The sequence below is a fragment of the Cucurbita pepo genome, chromosome 3, assembly GCF_057944985.1.
Source record: "Cucurbita pepo subsp. pepo isolate OVF chromosome 3, ASM5794498v1, whole genome shotgun sequence".
NCBI classification, from domain to species: domain Eukaryota; kingdom Viridiplantae; phylum Streptophyta; class Magnoliopsida; order Cucurbitales; family Cucurbitaceae; genus Cucurbita; species Cucurbita pepo.
In genome coordinates this window covers 1,312,990-1,332,864 of record NC_141800.1, presented here as the reverse complement: position 1 = coordinate 1,332,864, position 19,875 = coordinate 1,312,990, and the positions used below count along the sequence as shown (strand labels likewise).

Genomic DNA, 19,875 nt, shown 5'->3' with positions numbered 1-19,875 from the left:
TGATATATATATCTTTATATTGGTACTTATATAGAAGTCATGACATTTAACAATTCAATTTTTCACATTTTTTTTTTGTGTCTTTTAATACTATTTAAGGTGTTACATTATTTTAATTTCTTTTAAAATTTTTAATTTTTTAAATATTTTATTGCATTTGAATTTTAAGATAAATTCTAAAAGCAAAAATAAATTTTTTAAAATTTTAATTGTGTTCTATTATGTGACATAAATAACCCCACGGCTATAAACTTATCAATTTAAACACCATAGAATCAAAAAAACAAAAAACTAAGAGCCAAATAATTCCCAAGCGGATACGAAACCTACCAAAAGCCAAAATCATCCTCAAAATAGAACTCAAACATGCACTACTCTACACGAGCTCATCTCGAAATATTTAGCTTAGCAGCTAAATGCACGTCGTCGTCATCATCCTATGCTAGCTACCACGCAATTAAAACATAGCTTAACTTTAGGCCATCGTATTCCTAAATGATTAAGGAAGCATATGAAATACCATTCATTCTCATAAACCTAAAGAAAGCTCAACAACTTCATGTCTTCAACATAACCGCCACTAAGCTTTACAAATAACGCTCCCTCTCAAGAACACAATGAAGATCATCAACAAATTCAACTCGATGAAAGTGTGTTTGCCATTGCAGTTAAAACAGGCTCTCAAACTACAAAGGAGAAACCATTGATCTTACATTTTGGGCAGCTACCATTCCAATTATTTACACTACCACACTACTTTCAAACAATGGGGCGTAGAGATCTACTACCTGCCTGAAGCAATGTGCAGTAGTACTTGAAAGGGAAACTAGTTTAGAGTAGCTGAAAGATGGAGAGTTTTAAACTCGAGGATAGCGTGACCGACCTTTCTTCTTCAAGAACTCGGGGATTTCAACAAGACCACCATCAGCAAAATGACTTTGATTTACTCTATACGTCGTTTCTCCCCGTGCTTGCTGACTTACCTGCACGTAGACACTAGACCATTAAGACATAAACTATTAACATGGAAAATGGTAGCAGATTTCAAGTGATTTCAACTCTCAAGCTTTGTGAAATGTTGAAGCATGGCTTGGCTTGGTTGGTTTTCTACAAACAGAGGCATGTGTACCTGGAAGGGCCTCCCATCACTGTCTTCTTGGCGTTTAAATCCAGTAGCTATCAGAGTTATGCTAACCTGAAGAAAAGAAGTTATTTCGTTTGACTTCGTTGTTGTTGACATTATACAACGTATAATCGATCTAACCAATATATTTATAAACTAACAAATAATCGTTCGGTAGTTTTTTTCTTGTTTTGAATGCATTAACATCTACAAATTGATATTCATTAATATAGAATTATGCACGCAAAACCAATATCATCTAGAACTTGCTGGGCAGAAAAAATGTCAGGAGAAATTAAGAGAACTACATATGTCATAACTAACCAGAGTTTTCAACAACTTACTTGTCCACTGATTGATGGATCTATAACTGCTCCAAATATTAGATTGGCAGATGGATCTACAAGATCATATATGACCTCTGCAGCAGCATTTACCTGTGTGATCAGCACATTTGTAAATAAAACTAACAGGCGAAGCATACTAAAGCTTACTGAACTGCATCGCTTTCTACTATCTTTGTAAGTTTGGTTTTAGTTATTTTTGTGGTTAGCTTTTGTTGAGCATTCATTCCCTTAATAAAATAAGAAAAAAAAAAAGGAAAAGAAAAACTACAAGCACCGAGTTTTAAGACTCAATCTTATATGTTGGTTCGGGGTTCGTTTCAGCCAAAAGCAATCCAAACTAACCTACTTACAGCTCCTCAGACGATGCAATATCATCATAAAGTTTTGCAATTTGAGAATAAGACTATTTGTAGTGCTCCATAAATTATAGAAGATAAAAGGATATCGAGAGGCTTCTTTATTAGTTTTAGGCAGTGGATGAAGTTCATCCATTCTATTCACTGATACTAACTAAACATTATACTGGAAAAGAAAAAAGAAAAAACAAAGAGATGAATTCATACCTCAAATAAGGTCAGATCAGTCCCTCCGGTTATGTTCCATACAATACCAGTGGCCCTCTCTATACCAATATCAAGTAATGGAGATTGGATGGCATTTAAAGCAGCATCTCTTGCCCTACTCTTCCCTACACCAATATAGAAAATAGCCAGAAATATGATCTTATGTCCAGGGAAAATAAACTAAACATGCAGGCATCACAAGACGGACATTCCCTACGCCTTTTTGCAGCTTTGTGGTTCATCTTTTTTGGATAACCCGAGTATCAAATGTCTAACTCTTTGTATAACACTCACGGTTCGCTAATCTTTAGGATGGCTTAGCCCATCCCAAAGCTCGTTCTAAGAAACAACAAGAGTTCTGAGTTATTAAATTTTCGACGTGGAGATTAACATGAGAACCTTGAAGAATATCTTCAATCCAAACATCCCAAGCCCTTACCACTTGATGATTTTAGCTGACTTCGCAGTAACAACACTCTCCTTGAATGATAGTCATTAGGAGCTACAAACTTGACGATTTGACCTTATTATATTTGGTTATTAAGAAAACTTGTAGGATATTATATCTCGATATACATGGGCACCACGGATTGAACCTATTACCTCTATGCCCTTTGTTTTTTTTTTTCAATGACCTCGAGGCCAATTCACGGTCATTTGAAAAATGGCATTTTCAAACAACAATTGCATCATTACTCATTGCAATAATAACATGAAATCTACAGTCAAAAGTAAAGGAAACTGGCTATCTAAGCCTTCAAATACATAATTTTTTTTTTTTTTGGGATAAGACAAATATTAAAGATTCTGGAAACTAGAAAGAATTTTATGGTGTTACCAGTTGCAGTTCCAATCCCCATCAATGAAGAGCCGGCATTTGCCATGATAGCTCGAACATCGGCAAAATCTACATTGACGAGTCCTGGTATCTGAATCATACAGAGTGCCCTTATGAACCAGAGCAATTTAATAGTTCTTTATAGTAAAAAGAAAAATTAGCACAGGCAATCTCTCAGAACTTGGAATACAAGATGATGCCCTTCCAGGAGTATGATTATATATTTTCCTTGCACAAAGTTGTGCTATTTCAAGTTCACTCTAAATCTAACCAGAAGTTTTCACATCAGAAAAATATTCCATGTTCTTAAATTTTTTGAGAAAAAAATGATAATTGTCAAAAAGCCTTTGACATGGACTATGGCTTGATATAAAAGAATCAAAATAAGAGCATCTTGTTCAACTTTCTAACTAATTACATACCATAATTATGTCGGAGATACCGCGAACACCTTGGCGAAGAATATCATCAGCCAGGTTAAATGCTTCTGTCACAGCTGTTGATTGCGAAACCGCAGTTAACAGCTTGTCGTTTGGAATGACTATAAGTGTATCAACATTGTCTCTCAAAGCTGCAATTCCTTCCTGGGCTTGAACTGTCCTCCTTCGCCCTTCAAAAGAGAATGGAGTTGTAACGATACCGACTGTCAATATACCCATCGACTTGGCAATACTTGCTATGACAGGAACACCACCAGTTCCGGTCCCTCCGCCCATTCCAGCCTACAAATAAAGACAGACAATTATCCTCCAATCAGAAAAATACAAGGATAAGTCGAGGCTAGACATAAATACTCCAAAAACATAATAATGGATGGTTGTTTTTGGGATAAACATCAAAAAGATTTTCCCTACATCCACTGCATGCCATTCTCATCAAGATTCATTGAAAAGTAGTGCATTATAAACAAAAATAACTGGAAAACCACATGAGTTTTCTGGATCAAATATAACATTATTTCCACACTGAGATGCTTCAATTATCAGTAAAATATATCATTTCAGTGGAGATAAGTTCATTGAAAAACAATGCTGTTCATACTGGCACGAACACCCGTGATGGGCAATCAACCCTCAAAAGTATTCTATTGGGAGTTAAATAGCCATGTAAACGTGAACTTACAGTGACAAAAACCATGTCTGCTCCGTAAAGTGCCCCTTCAATAGCTTCCTTGCTCTCATTGGCAGCACTCATTCCAACGTCCGGGTTCCCACCAGCTCCGAGACCCCTTGTAAGTTCCCGACCAATTTGAAGACGGTTCTCATATTGCACAGGGGACATTCTCAAAGCTTGAACATCCGTGTTGACAACCCAGAACTCCACTCCCTTCATTGAACTCTCTATCATACGATTGACTGCATTTGACCCACCACCTCCAACGCCAACAACTTTAATCTTTGCTTCACCATAATTACTTGGACTGATTGTGTCTCCCAAACTCTCAGTGTTACTTTCAATTAAACTATCCTGTCTTGGGTTACTCAACATATTGCTCCCATCTCCTCTTAGCATTGAAATTTCAGGGTGTAGTTCAAGAAAAGGGTCTCTATTTGGATATGAACCGACACTGTGAGAATGGGAAGCACATTTGAATTTACGCAGAGCTAACTTTTGGCCAACACCCACAAATCCATTCCCTTCTTCATGCATTTTAACGCAGCCAAATCTTCCGGACGAATTATAATTTGACATTGATACTCTTCCTCCAAGAACATTCAGAACGCCAACTGGGTTTCGACCATCAGAAAGAGCAAAATGTATCCACGTGCAACTTGCCATCACAAAATTGTCAATGTAAATTCTAAAGTCGACTGTTCAGAAGAACTTCTTAACGGTTTAAAATCTCGAATCCAACGCAAACCTCTCTTTCAATGCCTATTCACAAAGCCAAATAGTCAATTGAGAATTATTTAACCATTGGGATAATCTATTTTGGCTTGACAAGCATAGAATAAGATAAAACAGTCATGTGAATCGTACAATATAGCGAATATACAAGAAAAAACGATTTAAATTGTGCCTACAGCTGGAAAAGATAAATCATGAACACCAAAAAAAAAAAAAAAAAAAAAAAAAAAAAAAAAAAAAAAAAAGAAATCAAGAGAAACACCAAGCCACTGGAATTCAGTCACGGAAACCTCCAAGCGAGTTCGAAACGTAAGGAAAATGGAATCAAACCAACATGAGAGCCTCATTCATCATGATATAACACGAATCTCCTTGACAATGAAAGAATGCAAGAAATTGAGAAATGCAACTGAATTCAATATTAAAAATACCGGAGAAAAGTGCAGAATGTGTAGCATTTGAGTTGTACTTGAAGCCTGAAATGGAAATGGTGGGCGGAGTGAGGGCGTGTTGGTAGCTTAGATTATTCGCGCCATTATGAGAAAAATCCTCAGAAAAGTAACAAAAATCATGTGAAGAAGAAGGTTGAGTTGAACGCTGGCTTTTTGGAGGAAGGCGATGTGCGGGTCAGTGCCAAAAAAGCAGAAACGGATTGAAGAAAGCGTCATATCAGCCAAGAGATCGCAACTCACATTTGGGCTCCAAATTTGAAGGCCCATTTACGAGCTCCCCGTTCCAGTAAATTAGTCAACACAATCTTTACATATTTCATTTTGGTACCTCAATTTTATCTAAATCTCTATTTTAGTCCTCAAATTTACAAAAATAACCATTTTAGACCTTATATTATTATTTCATTTTTAACAAACTAGCGTTAATATAAACGTGATAGTTTAGAGACAAACATCTCAACAATTAAATATTAAATTTGAAAAGAATAATATATTTATTATTTTAAAGTTTAAAGAAACTAAAATAAGCATTAAAATAATTAAATTACAAATTTCGTCCTTAAACTTTATATTTATTTAGCCCTTAAATCCTACATATTCCTCATCTTTAAATTTTATAATCAATAAATTGCTGAGAGTTAAAAATTAAAAAAAAAAAACTATAAATGTAAAATTGAAAATTTAGAGAGCTATTAGATATTTTTTTTGAGTGGTTGAACACGGAAAAAAATAAATAGGATATTAAAAAAAATATTCATGTATTTTATATATTTAAAAAATAATTAAAAATATTCACATGTATTTGTTGCATTGAGCAATATTGATAAAATTTGAAAGAAAATTAATTTTTTTTTGTTAAATTTATGAATTAATTAAACTTAATTTGTATTAAATTTGATAATTGGGAGTAAATTTGGATATCCAAATTATTTTAATAAAGATTATCCAAATTTTGAAATTCCAATTTTGTCCCTCGCTTTTTCGTCTCCTTTTTAAGTCCAAACTCCCTTTTGACTCGGCTCTAACGAATTCTACACTTCAGTTACCTGTGGCTGTGGCTTTTGTCATCTTTCTTGGAGATTCCTCTCGTAGTTTGTGTTGTGAGATTGATTCGTCGAACAAAGGCTTTCAGATTCTCTTCAAGATAATACGTATTCGAGCATTGAGGTAAGCTATGCAGATTTTTGCTCTTCGCTGATCTTGTTTTGGAAAATGGAGTTTAGAGTTAGTCATTAAAGAGTTAGAATCGACGTTCTCCTTCAATTTTTGATATATTTTGCCTCTTTTCTGATGTTCTTGGACGTGGTACTTGAATCTTGAACTTTCATAGTTTAAATCTTTTTCGCAGTACTCCAGTGCTAGATTCGGTTCATTCTGTGAGCCGTGTTGATAACTCATTTTGCTTTTCTGTATTGTTTCTATGAATCTCGTTCTATTGGTGATTTTCCTATTGAAGAATTCAGGTTTTCGATTTCTTTTTAACTTTCTTGTTGATCATGGACCAGTTTCTATTCGGCAAGCTCTCCGAGTTCATGATCTTCCCTAAATTGGCGCAACCTTAACCTGGTCTTCATTTTCTGCTCGTCTAATTAGACATGGAAGACCTTCCAGTTGAGATTATTGGAAAAATACTCTCTCTTCTACAATCTGTCCAAGATCTGGCGATCGCTTCGACAACTTGTAAGAAATGGAGAGAGGCTGTGCGGAATCACCTCCATACTTTGAGCTTCCACTCGGATTATTGGCCAGGTTCTAAAAGCCTTTCGACGAGGAGATTGGAAGTTATAATAACACAAATGATACTTCAGACCACTGGACTTGAGAACTTATACATTTTTATGGATGAAGTAGATGCATTCTCGGCTTCCTCAGTGACTGCTTGGCTCATGCATACGAAACACACAGTCGTTCGACTGCACTATAATGTCAACACTGTTCCAAGCATCAATATAATTGAGAAGTGTGGTCGACACAAACTAGAAGCGTTGGCATTGGCTAATAATCCAATAGATCATATTGAACCGGCTTATCCTAAGTTCTCTTGTTTGAATTATCTATCACTCTGTTATGTCATCATTTCTATGCCAGATCTAAACCTTCTTATCTCTGCTTGTCCAAACCTTAAAAGGGTATCTGTAGTTCACCCAGAATTTACGGGGACAGATGAGACGAGAGCAATGGAAATTAGAAGTTCTTCATTGAAGGAGATCTTCGTTGAAGGTGTCAGTAAAGAGGATATCACGCTAGAGACTGATACCCTTGAAATTTTACATTTAAAGGATTGTAGTCCTGAAGTATTTCAGCTAATTGGCAAAGGAACTCTGAGAGTTCTGAAGCTCGAGGAGGTTTCGGCTTTCGAACTGGGTATTGGAGATAACACTGAAAATCTTGAAACAGTGGATCTCAGCGGTACTGCAATTGTGTGGCAGGGATTCTATCATCTGCTCTCAAAGGCATCAATGTTGAAGAGGCTTCGGCTGTGGAATGTAAGAATTTATGATAGTGATGAAGAAGTTGTGGATTTGGGCTCAATTTCCACCAATTTTCCCCAGTTAAGCCATTTATCTTTAAGTTTGGATCTAAGACGTAGAGCCTTTCATCAGAACTTGCAGAGATCTTTTCAGATGGAGAATGTGACCATATTAGAAGTTGGATGGAAGGAAAATAATGTTTTTTTCTCTGAATGGGTGGCGAAACTTGTTAAAATATGTCCAAAGTTGAAGAAATTGACAATCTTCGGGTTTGTATCAGGAGCCATGACCAATACGCAATGCCACACCCTATCGTGTTTTGCCACGGCTTTCGTCGAACTTATGAGAAAATATCAGCATATTCAGGTCGGGTTCGTCTTTGCATAGGATTTAGGCAACCAAATATGCGGCTGCTTAGGTAAATTATCACTGGAATTTTCATCATTATCACAGTTATGAGATTGCAAAACCACGCATCCTATGAAAACGAGATTTCTTTATTTTTCTTACTATCCTACATTTATTTCTTATTGGTTTCTTATTTTTTTGTTCTTTTTTCTCTTACCATAGCAATGTTTGCATTCGCCACTAAATCAACGTTCTGCTTGCCGCCTGAGGCTCCTGAAGATATAGTCTTGCTGCATGACATTATGATCCCCTTACTAACTACGAGAGTCTTCTTATTGTTGCCTTCCTGCACGAATTATGGTCCCTGGCTGTCATTCATTCTGCGCTCTTGGACCAAAGACCTCTGAAGAAGTCAAATCCGCCATCTTTTCCTAGCGTACAGGTAACCCTTTTCTTTTCTACTTCTTGGTAATTGATAGTATCAATTATCCAAGCTAGAACCAATCTGTATTGAAATATAAAAGATGAGCTTGTTAGATTGAAATATAAAGATGAGCTTACAAGTTTCAAAATACATGCGTTAATTCATTCACCAAAACAATGCTCTCCCCCCCTTTCTTACTTCATCTATTTATAACAAATTGGCTAACAATAGTCTAATAACATTCCTTTCGGTAATTTGCGTGCTGTACATGTGTCGAGTTTGGTGTCATGGATATGCCAAAGCCAAGCGTGGTTGTTGTTTCCCGTCCCTTTTTTCTGCACCTGGGTTACAGGAGAAGAATCTCTAATGGAGATGAAATTTTATTTGGGTTTGATTGACTTTTGAGGTTTTGAAAATTGTCCCCATATAGATAAGACATTGAGGTAGATTAACACCGTTTGAGAGCATCGATTTGATGAACAAATCTGAATTTGAAACAAGCCCGATTAAATATGATACCACTATGGCGATTCTCTCTCCATTTTAATCTTTTATAGCTTACAAAGACCTGAAGATTTTATCAGATTTTGTGCAAATTATCCCTATCTACTACATAACAACACCTTGACAAACTCGTAAGAAACGAAAAAACTTGGTACCAGGCCATTCACCCGTGCAAGATTCGAGTCATCTGAAGAAAAGAAAGACAAGCAAGCCCAATTTCCTGCTGGACATGCTGGTTGGTTCATTCATGCCAAATTGTCGAAGTCCTGCATGCACCGAGGTTTTTCTGTGAACCGTCGTAAGTTTCCTGCTAACTACTTGAGTGTGTTTCGTGTTTTGCCTTTTCCATGGCTGGAACTTAGAGGATTTTCTTTTACAATGGGCAACTCGAAGTTCTCCTCATAACACAAAGCTTTTCCTTGGCCCTCTGTGCTTTCGTTTGAACAATCTTTGTTTCCTCTAAGTACTGCAAAAATGAAGGCTAAAGATCAATTGCTATATGTAGCTCAAACCATGATTTGCAAAGACATAGATGGTGATCATAGAGAGGCTATCAGGTCAAACTCTTGGATTTAGAGCTCTAAAGAAGGATATTCAAGGAAATAAAATTTATACTTAAGAACTGCAAAACTAGGATCTATCAATCCTGCATTCATTTCTTTTCATATCTGATGGAAATGGCATGCAATTCTATCCTGCTATTGCTTCAAATTGTATAAATTCAGGTTGAAGCAGAACATATCAGATGGATTGTAAAACAAGGTACCTGTTGCTTTCTCTTCCTCTCTAACTCGGCCTATTTATGTTCCAACACAAAAAGGATAGAATATCTGGTTAGAATTACAGTAGTAGGCAATTTCTATTTGATACATCAAATGTTTTCACATGATACTTACCAAGGCCTGCTTAAGATGTGCATTTTCCTCTCTTAACTGGTTCAACTCTGCTTCTAACTCTACTGTGTATGCCTATTTCGAAGTAGGGAAGAAAATGCATATTAGCTATTCAGCTTGTCATTTTATTGAAAGAAAATGACACTAGGAAGAGAAAAGTGCACCTGTTTCCTAGCTCTGGACCTTGCTGCTGACTCCCTGTTCTTTATCATCCTTCTCTGCCTCCTTTCAACTACTTTTTCAACTGGCCCATCAATTATTCTCTTCCTACCTCTTAACCCACCCATGTCCAACCCAAATTGATTTGAGCTATCCACCTGATTGGCGCACATTCCATCGGGGGAAACTGGACTTACAGGCGCCATCCCCATCGGTTGAGCCGGTGAATATCCTCCTACCCCACCCCCACCCCCTCCACTGTTCACCACTCTTCCACCATAGCAAACTGATGGTGGAGGCTGTGATGGGTACACACTGTTTCTTTTACCATTGCCTGCATATCCTGAGGTATCGCCTATGGTAGAACCACCTTGGGGGACCGGCTGGTATGTCGTAATGCCACCGGCACCGGAGGCGCCGCTAGCACCACCACCAGCTGCAGATGTACTGAGTCCCATAATAGGCCTGGGAACATAACCAGCACCAATGGTGTGGTTGCTATTCTGGTACATACCATACTGCTGAGGTGGTGGCAATTGCTGCAACACTCCTGCCCGGCCACATGGTTGTTCTTGAACAACCCCAGCTTTGATTAGAAAATCCTCCAATGTCATTTCCCCAAACGTTGGTTGGCGCGTGGCAGATTCTGGATTCTGATTGTTGGCATTACCACCACTGCTGCTATTTTGACTCTGCCCTTGCTGGCTCTTGTGAATCTCAGACCAAACCTCATCCACGGTCTTCCGGCACAAGGGTGCCGGAAGTGTTAGTGAACCTTGCCGAGGTAAGCTTGCTTGCTTCTCCATGTTGCGTTTCTCCACTCCGCTCACCGGCAAGTGAGCCTGAGCGTTGCTCAATGCCGCCACCGCAGACGTCGCCGACTGGCTGGCATTGAATGCTTGGTTTTCCTCCGCCGTCCAAATGCTGGTGAGGAACTCATCCATGTTCATGGAGCCAAAGTTCTTGCCACTCTCACAGAGAGTATGCTGGAATTCGTCCAGTGTAAGCGAATAAATGGAGGACTGCCTTCCAAGGGCAAGGGAAGAGAATCCATGGTGCTTGAGCTGCTGCTCTGACTGCAATGGCGATTCAACTTCATCATGTGACATCATTTCTGATTCTTTTAACACCATGTTTTCCTCTGCTGGTGTCTATTAAGATCAGCGACGAGCTTGAAGCTGCCGCATCAATGGAGGCCAAAGAAAACAAAACAATATGAGACTTCATTAACAACGGGAGAAGAACAGTATCAATCTTCTTGTAATTTAAAATAATCTTTAATCTTCATTGCTACTCGAATACCATCTTCAAGTTTTAGTGGCAAATATGTACTTGACAAGACCAAAAGTGTGTTTTTCTTTGAAGAAGGTTTATTCCACATCAGATCCCAGTCATAATAATAATAAAAAAGGTAAATTATAAGGAACAAATAAGTACCATAAAAGGTAAATTACAATCAAAGCACAAGGGAATCAAAACAACTTGAAGTTATTTGTATTGATTTTCATCAAAAAAACACATTAGAAGCAGCAAATAATTCATCCTTTTGATTTGTATTGATTTTCAAATGGGCATAAAAATGGCAGAGCAAAAGAACTGTATATTTAAAGCAGTAGAGCTCTAATGGCGGAATCAAAACAGCCATTGAAGGGTACCAGAGAGATTGAGAGAAGCTGAAGAAGATGAAGAGAAATGGAGACTTCTGAAAGCCTTGAGGGTTTAAAACATCAAAATCGTAGCTTTGAACCTAACAAAAGCCGCCATTAATGAAGCTTTCCCAAGCTCTGAATCTCTGGTACTCTGAAGCAAAAATACGAAGCTTGAAGAAGAGAGGGAACAGAGCACGAAACGGGATTAAACTGCGGTCTTTTCGCTGAAATGGGGTCCATTTATATATTGTAAACTGAAAATTATACAGCAATTTTGCTTTAAATTTTTTATTTTTTTATTTCAATTTATATAAATAAATAAATAACCCTACCAAATAAATTTTCGCCGCAATTAATAATTTTAAAATATCAAAGACAAAGTTGAAATTAAGTTACATTACATTTTTTGGTATATACTTTATGATTTGATCTCAAGTTTAGTTGACTTCAATTTTGTTTAAGATAATTTTATCTTCCCATTATTTACCTTTGTCATATTTTATGTTACTAAATAAAAATAGAAATATTTGAGATAACGCTCCAATATTTAAATTAAATACAAATTTAAAATGGGTCTATTTGTTCGATTTTTTTTTTCATTTTTTTTTCTTAAAAACTCGAATAATTTTCATATGAACAAACCATATAATTAGTATAAAACGATAAATTTTAGTTCAAAATTCTCATTTTATGATTAGAAACAAGTCAAAATTTATAATTTTGATTATATATATATGTTTTTTTTTCTGGTGAATTTTATAGAATTTTGTGGTTAAGTATAGTGAAATTTAATGGTTGGTAGGGTAAAATATATATTAAAAAAAATTAGTGAAAAAATGTTAAGAATTAAATAGATTCTATGGAATCGAATGAGTCTAATTTCACATTCATGTTATTCATTGTTTACATCACAATCTTCTTCGTGAAAAAGTCCAAAAATACAAATATTTTTGAAATGGGACCTTTTCTGTAAAAAACGAAAGTTATGGGGACTCGTTTTTACAATTACCCTAGCCTTTTGCTGACACTATGCAGGAAGAGATAGAGAGAAAAAGAGAGATAGAGGTGGAGCCCACACTACCTAAATTCCTCGAAGTCAGAAATTATAGATATTTTATTAATAAATTCTGTTAAAAATATTTTTTTAAAAAAGAAAAACGTATTAAGTTATTTGAAGGAGGGTATCCCCTTTTTTCTTTTCTCTCTAAACCCATCTACGAGAGTCATTGACACGTGTAAGACACGTGGCATGGTTTAGCTCTTTTGATCCTGTCTGGACTCTCCTAGACGAACACGTATGACCATGGCTTTAAGATGGGTGAAGATTCGGTGCAGCTGGCTCACACAAAAAGGGTGTACCATCCGATAAGCGTCCTCCACGTTAGGCTGTCGTCTTATTTGATCGGTGAAAAGTGGGGAATTTTAGCAGTTTTGAGACTGTGATGACGTAGAGGAAATGTGGATTAGAGGGTACTTCGGATGGCGATATCGTCACATGCAAGTAGTGCCATAGCTGAGCCCTAGGCACGTGCTACTTTTTAGTTGGCTTTTTCTTTTTCTTTTTCTTTTTTTGGTTTTTTATTCCTGAAAATTACAATTTAAACTTTTTAAAATAAATTCTCTAATATCTAATTATTTATTAAATACAACATTAAAAGATTGAAAGAAGTAAGACAACATTTTAATTTAATACTTTCCATTAGACTTAGGCATAAGTTGTCATCTCACATCAGGGCGATAGGCTTAGATATACGTTGCCAGGTCAAAGGCAATACAATTTCGAGTTAGTTGATCCACTCGATGGTTTGAGTGAGTGCTGCGAAGTCGCTACAAACGTCCTGTAAAAACACGATTGTGACATTTAGTATATAATCAAATATTTAATTTCACTCGGGCCACTGAATGGATAACAAAAGGATGGAATGACACTTTCAACCCTTTAATTTCAAAGATCAATAAGAGAGAGCATGGTAAAAGTATCCATTGTCCTCCAAGCAAAAGTAGAGCTCAATACAGCCAAATGAGGACCGCTATAAATATAATGTACCAAGGGCGAGAGAGACAAAAAATGGAGTACTGAAGGACCACCAACCCAACCCAGAAGAAGATGTAATAAATAAAAGCCTATTTCTCGTTGAGAAGAAGGGCTTTGATGATGGATTCAGACATGCCATCAGCATTGGGAAATCTATGCCCACCACCTGCTACCTCGTGATAATGAATCCATGGAAGCTGTTTGGCAATGTGACGTTGGAGAGCGACAGGCACGATCTTGTCTTCATCTCCCTGCCATAAATGAACTGAACCTTCATTCCCTGGGAATGGGTTTTCCAGATCCAGGGGACTGAATTCCCACCTCCCAAATCCAACGTTCGCGTCCCTGTGGATGGACTCGTGTTCTCCTTGTTGGCTAAATATAGGCTGAAAGATTTCATCCCATCAACAGAAAACAAATATTTATCAGTGTGTTTTCTAAGAAAACAGCTGATTATAATGTGACCATTTGTTTTTCAAAGCTCAGCTATTTCCTCCCCGAGCTCTCAATGTATTTTCATTTCCCATCTGTTGAGTATTGTTGGGAGGGAGTCCCACGTTGGCTAATTTAGAGAATGATCATAGGTTTATAAGTAAGGAATACATCTCCATTGGTGGCCATACATCTCCATTGGTATGAGGCCGTTTGAAGAAACTCAAAGCAAAACCACGTGAGCTTATGCTCAAAGTGGACAATATCATATCATTGTGGAGGGTCTTGATTACTGACCCCATGTGAGAATAGACCAAAACAAATACGCTCCCAAATGCTTGGAAAAGACTTCATACTCTCCGCAAGCTGCCAAACCTCTTAGTTAATACATTACCCACCCCTACCATATATTACAATTGGTCGACAACCTTTTAACAGTTTATACAAGAGACAGGTACTATCCTTACCTACCCTTGTCCACACTCCTTGCACAACGGTAACTACCATTTCTCTCCTTTGCTAATTCAATATTGTTTATGGCGGATTTCTGACTTAAACCAAACCAGCACTTGAGGGTATGCTGTTGATTTTTCCATGTTTACTCTCATCTAGCCTAACAAATTTGGCCAATAAATCACTTACTGGAATGAAACCTTTAATTTGACAGTCACATTTAGCACCATTTCTATCATACAGTCAGCATTAAAAGATATGATCAGAATAGTAGCAAGCAAAATTTCATGAAGAAAGGTTACATACCTGACATTCTTTCCTTCCCACTAGCTTGGACTCGAGTTCTTTGTCTTGACGAGATAGATTCCCGGAACTAGCTGCAATAATACTAGAAGAAGGAAACCATCTTTGTGTATTCCACCAATAGGTAAGCCAGGGGGTGTAGTGAGCCACACGAACTGCCCACTGATCCTGTCCAGACTGTTGGTAGAAGGCTTCATTCGTTAAGTTTGCAGGGAGCCCAGACCACCAGTAGTTAATAGCTGGTGCCAATAGCGCTGCCCCTGCTAGCCTGTTAATATTTAAAAAAATTAAGTCCTTATCATACAAGAAGAAACACAAATAGATAAATCACTTTCCTTGTTCTCCATATTCTTTTACATAAAAATGAGGCAATGGAATATTCAATTTTAATTTCTTCCTGGAAGTTCATTCTCGTTTTCTTGTAGGAAAGAATTCTTGACATTTGTTTTCAGGTGTGGCTTCATACCTGTTAGGAATATATTTTAGACAGCTCCAAACTACCTGGCCACCCATGGAAAATCCAATAACATAGAATTTGGATCCTAGCCCCAATTGATCAGCTAGCTCCTCGATATCATAAGCAGTGCTTTTTGGAGTTCGATTTGGATTTGGATCGCTTTCTCCATAACCAGATCTGTCAAATGATACAATGTAGATTCCTAAATTTTCAATTACGTCCTGCAAGATTTCAGTAGAGATTCACCTTTAGACTGGTCTCATTTGAGTGTTTAGATGTCTTTCCAGAGCAAATGGATAAACATTAGAAGGTGAGGTATAAATGATACCGGAGAGATGGTATTTGCAACACTGGCATCGTGTCTGCAAGAACGGAAGCCATGGACAAAGATAATTTTGTATTTAGCTGAATCTTTTGGAACCCCATGCTCCTTATATGCCAAATACCTACCATCTCTAAGCTTTATTCTTGGTGCTGTGATAGGAGGGCCATCGGGGGAGCCACATATTTTTGGTGCAGGAGGCCGGATTGCCTGATAACCCCAGGCTAAAAACCCAAAAGAGAGCAGCACTGCTATATTCCTTACCAATCCTGTTATTTTGAGTTATAATCAGAAAAGCTAGTAGATACATACATCAAGGGAAAACCAATATCATTCTTTTTGTTTTAAAATGCATAAAATAGGGGGAAAGGTACAATGAAATTGAAAAAATGGAAAAAGAATTAGAGAAAAATCATATTATTTGCTTTTCTTCTTCTTCTTTTTTTTTTTTTTTTTTTCTTTAACAAGATATAACTTTTCAATGTATACGATGAGAAGATACAAAATGCTCATATAGCATGGAGAACATCTAAAGTATGTAAAATAAATGAACCATATCCACTCACATAAGATTGCAATGATGGATCACAAGATGAGTGTTAAGTTGTAAACAGTAACAGATCTAGGAAAGAGAGGTGATGTTAAAGAAATTCATTAACACCTGATCAACCTAAACCAAAAAATTATGGACTTGAATGGGCAGTTTAGGGACAAACAACTTCAACTCGTAGGTTAGATTGGTTCCTGGTTGTCCTAATATTAACTTCAACTAAATAGAATCAACTTAAATTTGATGAAAAATCATGCCGGAGTGTTCTAAAGCTGAGGTCAGAAATTGAAAATAGCACCCTAAACTACAGCTTAGGTCGATTTTGGTCATCGCTACAGCTTACTCAAACGCATAAAAACCAGACGGAGAACTACGATTCTTCCTTACTTCCAACTTCGCAACGAAAAAGGAAACAATGTAGATGATTAACATGCGAATTTCAGCATATTCGAACACAATAAGCACCGATAAATTCACACGAGCAGTGGAGAAAATAGAAAAAGAAATGGAGATAGGCCACCTGAAGAAATCGGGGAAGAACTGCTCCGTTTAGTTTTCCTCGTATGAGCTCTGGCCGATGCTGCCGATATCTTCCGGTTCGCGCCCCCCGCCATTACAGCCCTCGGCTACCCACAGATCAGACCTCGCCCTGAATTTCGCAGGGAACAAGGGAAGGAATAGATCTGAAAGTAAAGCGAGGGCGTGGGAAAAAACAGAGAAGCTCAAGAACAACTAAAGGCGGTTTTTGGGTTATTTGTCAAAAACAGAAAGGCTGTGTAATTGGTTAATTTCTATTTCTTACAGAATCTGATCTGGAAAATATTTAATTTAATTATTACTTCTTTTTGTAGTTCATAAAATATTTCTTTCAATGCGCTAATTGGTATTAGTCATATATTTTTAAAGATTCAACTTATTTAAAAATTAAATTATACGTCAAAATTTATAGATTAAATTCGAGATGTACACTGGTTGAGTTGAGTTGTAAAATTTTTTTGAACCAACCCGAACTTTTGAGTTGATTGAGTTGATGATCCAAGAAACCCGAACAAAGTTCACAACCTAACTCATTCCTACCTAAAACTTTGAGTTAATTGAGTTGGTGATCCAAGCAACCTGAACAAAGTTCACAACTCAATCCAACCATTTACATTCGGGTTTGGTTAGGTTAAGTTGCCGAGTTGTTCTTTTCTGTTTTTTAATTATGTAAAAAAAAAAAAAAAAAAAAAAAAAAAAAATCTTACTTATCTGCTATACATGTTACATTAATAACTAAAATCTCATAAACTTAAAATATCAAATATTCACGAGACAAAAGCATCACTAGTCTCAGTTACAAATTTGAAATATTCTTAATCTTCCTAATAATCTTAAAGGTATGATAGTATTAGGTTGGGTTGTAACCCTATTTTTCGGATTGATCAGGTTGATCCAACAAAAAAAATGTAACTCACAAATTGACGTGAATGGTTTATTTTTTAAAAATTCAACCAAATCCAAAACCGAAAAAAAAAAAAAAGAAAAAAAAAAAATCTAACCCAACCCAACCCAACTTTTATGGTTTGAGTTTAATAATCCAAATTGATGAGTCACGTGAATATTCCTAAATTAAATTATTAACTTAATATATTAGCTCAAGCTCACTATTAATATTGTCTTCTTTAGGTTTTCTCTAACTTCTCTTCAAAAATTTTAAAACTCGTCTGTTAGGGAGAGGTTTTTACACCCTTATAAATAATGCACGTTCTCCTCTCCAACCGATGTAAGATCTCACAATCTACTTCCTCTGAGACCAGCATCCTCGCTGACACTTTTATTTTCTCGGATCGACGTGGAATCTTATAAAAAGCCTAAACAAGAGAGGTGAGAACATCTAAATAGCTTTCAACATGAATTAACCAAACATTTTCAATAGACTAGGCCTAACTTTTGACTTTGGGCCCAACATTTGACTTTGGGCCCAACTTTTGGGTTTGGGCTTTAACAAAATCTTTTTCAATAGACTTGGACTACTTAACTTTAACGAGCTCCAACTGAATTAACTTCAAGTTCAACATGTCACGCACGTTGTCAATAAACAAGTGGCACTATTTGATAATTTTTTTGATATTGAGATAATAGAAATTATTCGTTCGAAATTAAAATATGAATATCAATACAAAATTTTTAATTTTGTAAACATATTGATAAATATTTTTTAAATTATATTTTTTAGAAAAATTAAGTTATATCTTTATATTAATTTTCATATTCATATTATCCATATCCACCTATTTTAATCACGAAATTTAATATATATATATATATATAAATTTTCAGAGTCAAAATGTAATTTTAACTGGCAAGTGGATGATGCCAAAAAAAGTGGTTCAAACTCGTCAGACCATGTTAAACAAGTGTCGAGATATAATATTTTTCTAAAATATTTATGAACCGAGTTGAAAGGTGGAACAACCTTCCATATTTGTTCTCGAATGGTCGAGTCTTTTTTCACTTTATTGAACGAATAAATATATTAGAAGAATCAGCATAGTTTGCATTTATTTGGTCACGTGTCCTTCTTTATTTCCAGTCCTAATTTCTTTCCAAACATTTTAATTTTACCAAAATTTTAAAATTAACTTTTTTTTTTTAATTTTATTAAACCATTCAAAATAGGTTATTACTTATTAGAAATTAAAAAAATATATATATTAAGTATTATTATACTAACATTAAATATGAAGGGAATAGAATAATTTTCTTTAATTTTCAAATTTTATTGGTTGCTAATTTTAATGAAGTAATAAATAATAAATATTATTATGTGAGTCTCGTACAAAAAAAAGAAAATCATTCCCATTATTTTATATACTAAGCTTCCGAATGTCACTTTCATTCCTTCAATGGGTAGGGATACCCTAAACCACTTTAATACTTTATTTAATATAAATTAAAAAACCTTATTTTATGTTTTTTTTTTTATGCGAGCGGTTCTTAGCGCACTTACATAAAACAATAACTCATCTAAATTTATCAATCTGAGTATAACTCAACTAGTTAAGATCTACCACCGATTAAAATGTCAAAAGTTCAATATCAAGTGCGTCAACTTGAATTTCTCTTACTTTTACGAGCTTAAAATGGCTTTCATCAACTTGACTAATCATAAAATCCCTTCCATTGGTTCACAGTCCCATTGGTTACATAATTTAAAGAAAAAACTCTAATACATCTCTTATTAAGTGTGAGACTCTACATCAGTTGAAGAAGGAAACAAAACATTATTTATAAGGGTGTGCAAACATCTTACTAACAAACACGTTTCAAAATCTTGATAGTAAGCCTAAAGATGAGAACAATATCTGGTAGATGTAGGCTTGGACTATTACAAATGGTATCAGAGTCAGGCACCGAGTGATGTACCATGAGAACGCTGACTCTCAAGGAAAGTGAATTGTGAGATTCATATTGGTTGGAGATGGGAACGAAACATTTTTTATAAGAATGTGATAAAGCTTTGAGGGAAAGTCCATGTGCAGGCAAGTGACTGAGGTGAGGGTTGATTTGAACGTTAAAAAGGAAATGACGAAAAAGCCCATGGGAAAACATGGGTAATGTGGGGGGTATGTTTAGGAGGGGCACATGAGGTGAGGGGGCAAATGGGGAACAAAAAAATTAATTTTTATTTTTAAAAAAAGGTGGAATAGTTTCTAGTTAGGGAA

At 36.0% G+C, this 19,875-nt stretch overlaps 4 protein-coding genes across 4 annotated transcripts; 1 reads left to right on the top strand and 3 right to left on the bottom strand.

Annotated features, from left to right (window-relative positions):
- Positions 1–499: 499 nt before the first annotated feature.
- LOC111790898 (cell division protein FtsZ homolog 2-2, chloroplastic) lies at positions 500–5,365 on the bottom strand. The gene is made up of 8 exons (XM_023672019.2): positions 5,151–5,365; positions 3,994–4,746; positions 3,294–3,593; positions 2,872–2,962; positions 2,034–2,158; positions 1,468–1,560; positions 1,130–1,195; positions 500–983 (listed from the first exon to the last, which is right to left on the bottom strand). Exons 2-8 carry the CDS (start codon positions 4,648–4,650, stop codon positions 858–860), a joined length of 1,458 nt encoding a protein of 485 aa, XP_023527787.1. The 5' UTR covers positions 4,651–4,746; positions 5,151–5,365; the 3' UTR covers positions 500–857.
- Positions 5,366–6,202: 837 nt separating this feature from the next.
- On the top strand, positions 6,203–9,215 carry LOC111790900 (F-box/LRR-repeat protein At1g67190). Its single transcript, XM_087122326.1, has 4 exons — positions 6,203–6,338; positions 6,677–8,060; positions 8,213–8,432; positions 9,077–9,215. Exon 2 carries the CDS (start codon positions 6,767–6,769, stop codon positions 8,027–8,029), a length of 1,263 nt encoding a protein of 420 aa, XP_086978452.1. The 5' UTR covers positions 6,203–6,338; positions 6,677–6,766; the 3' UTR covers positions 8,030–8,060; positions 8,213–8,432; positions 9,077–9,215.
- A 31-nt stretch (positions 9,216–9,246) lies between these two features.
- LOC111790899 (protein ABSCISIC ACID-INSENSITIVE 5) lies at positions 9,247–11,844 on the bottom strand. Its single transcript, XM_023672021.2, has 5 exons — positions 11,626–11,844; positions 9,976–11,148; positions 9,815–9,886; positions 9,685–9,714; positions 9,247–9,384 (listed from the first exon to the last, which is right to left on the bottom strand). The coding sequence occupies exons 2-5, from the start codon at positions 11,101–11,103 to the stop codon at positions 9,292–9,294; spliced, it is 1,323 nt and encodes a 440-aa protein (XP_023527789.2). The 5' UTR covers positions 11,104–11,148; positions 11,626–11,844; the 3' UTR covers positions 9,247–9,291.
- A 1,693-nt stretch (positions 11,845–13,537) lies between these two features.
- Positions 13,538–16,931, bottom strand: LOC111791094 (uncharacterized). Its single transcript, XM_023672296.2, has 5 exons — positions 16,692–16,931; positions 15,628–15,890; positions 15,309–15,520; positions 14,846–15,110; positions 13,538–14,040 (listed from the first exon to the last, which is right to left on the bottom strand). Exons 1-5 carry the CDS (start codon positions 16,783–16,785, stop codon positions 13,744–13,746), a joined length of 1,131 nt encoding a protein of 376 aa, XP_023528064.2. The 5' UTR covers positions 16,786–16,931; the 3' UTR covers positions 13,538–13,743.
- Positions 16,932–19,875: the final 2,944 nt, after the last annotated feature.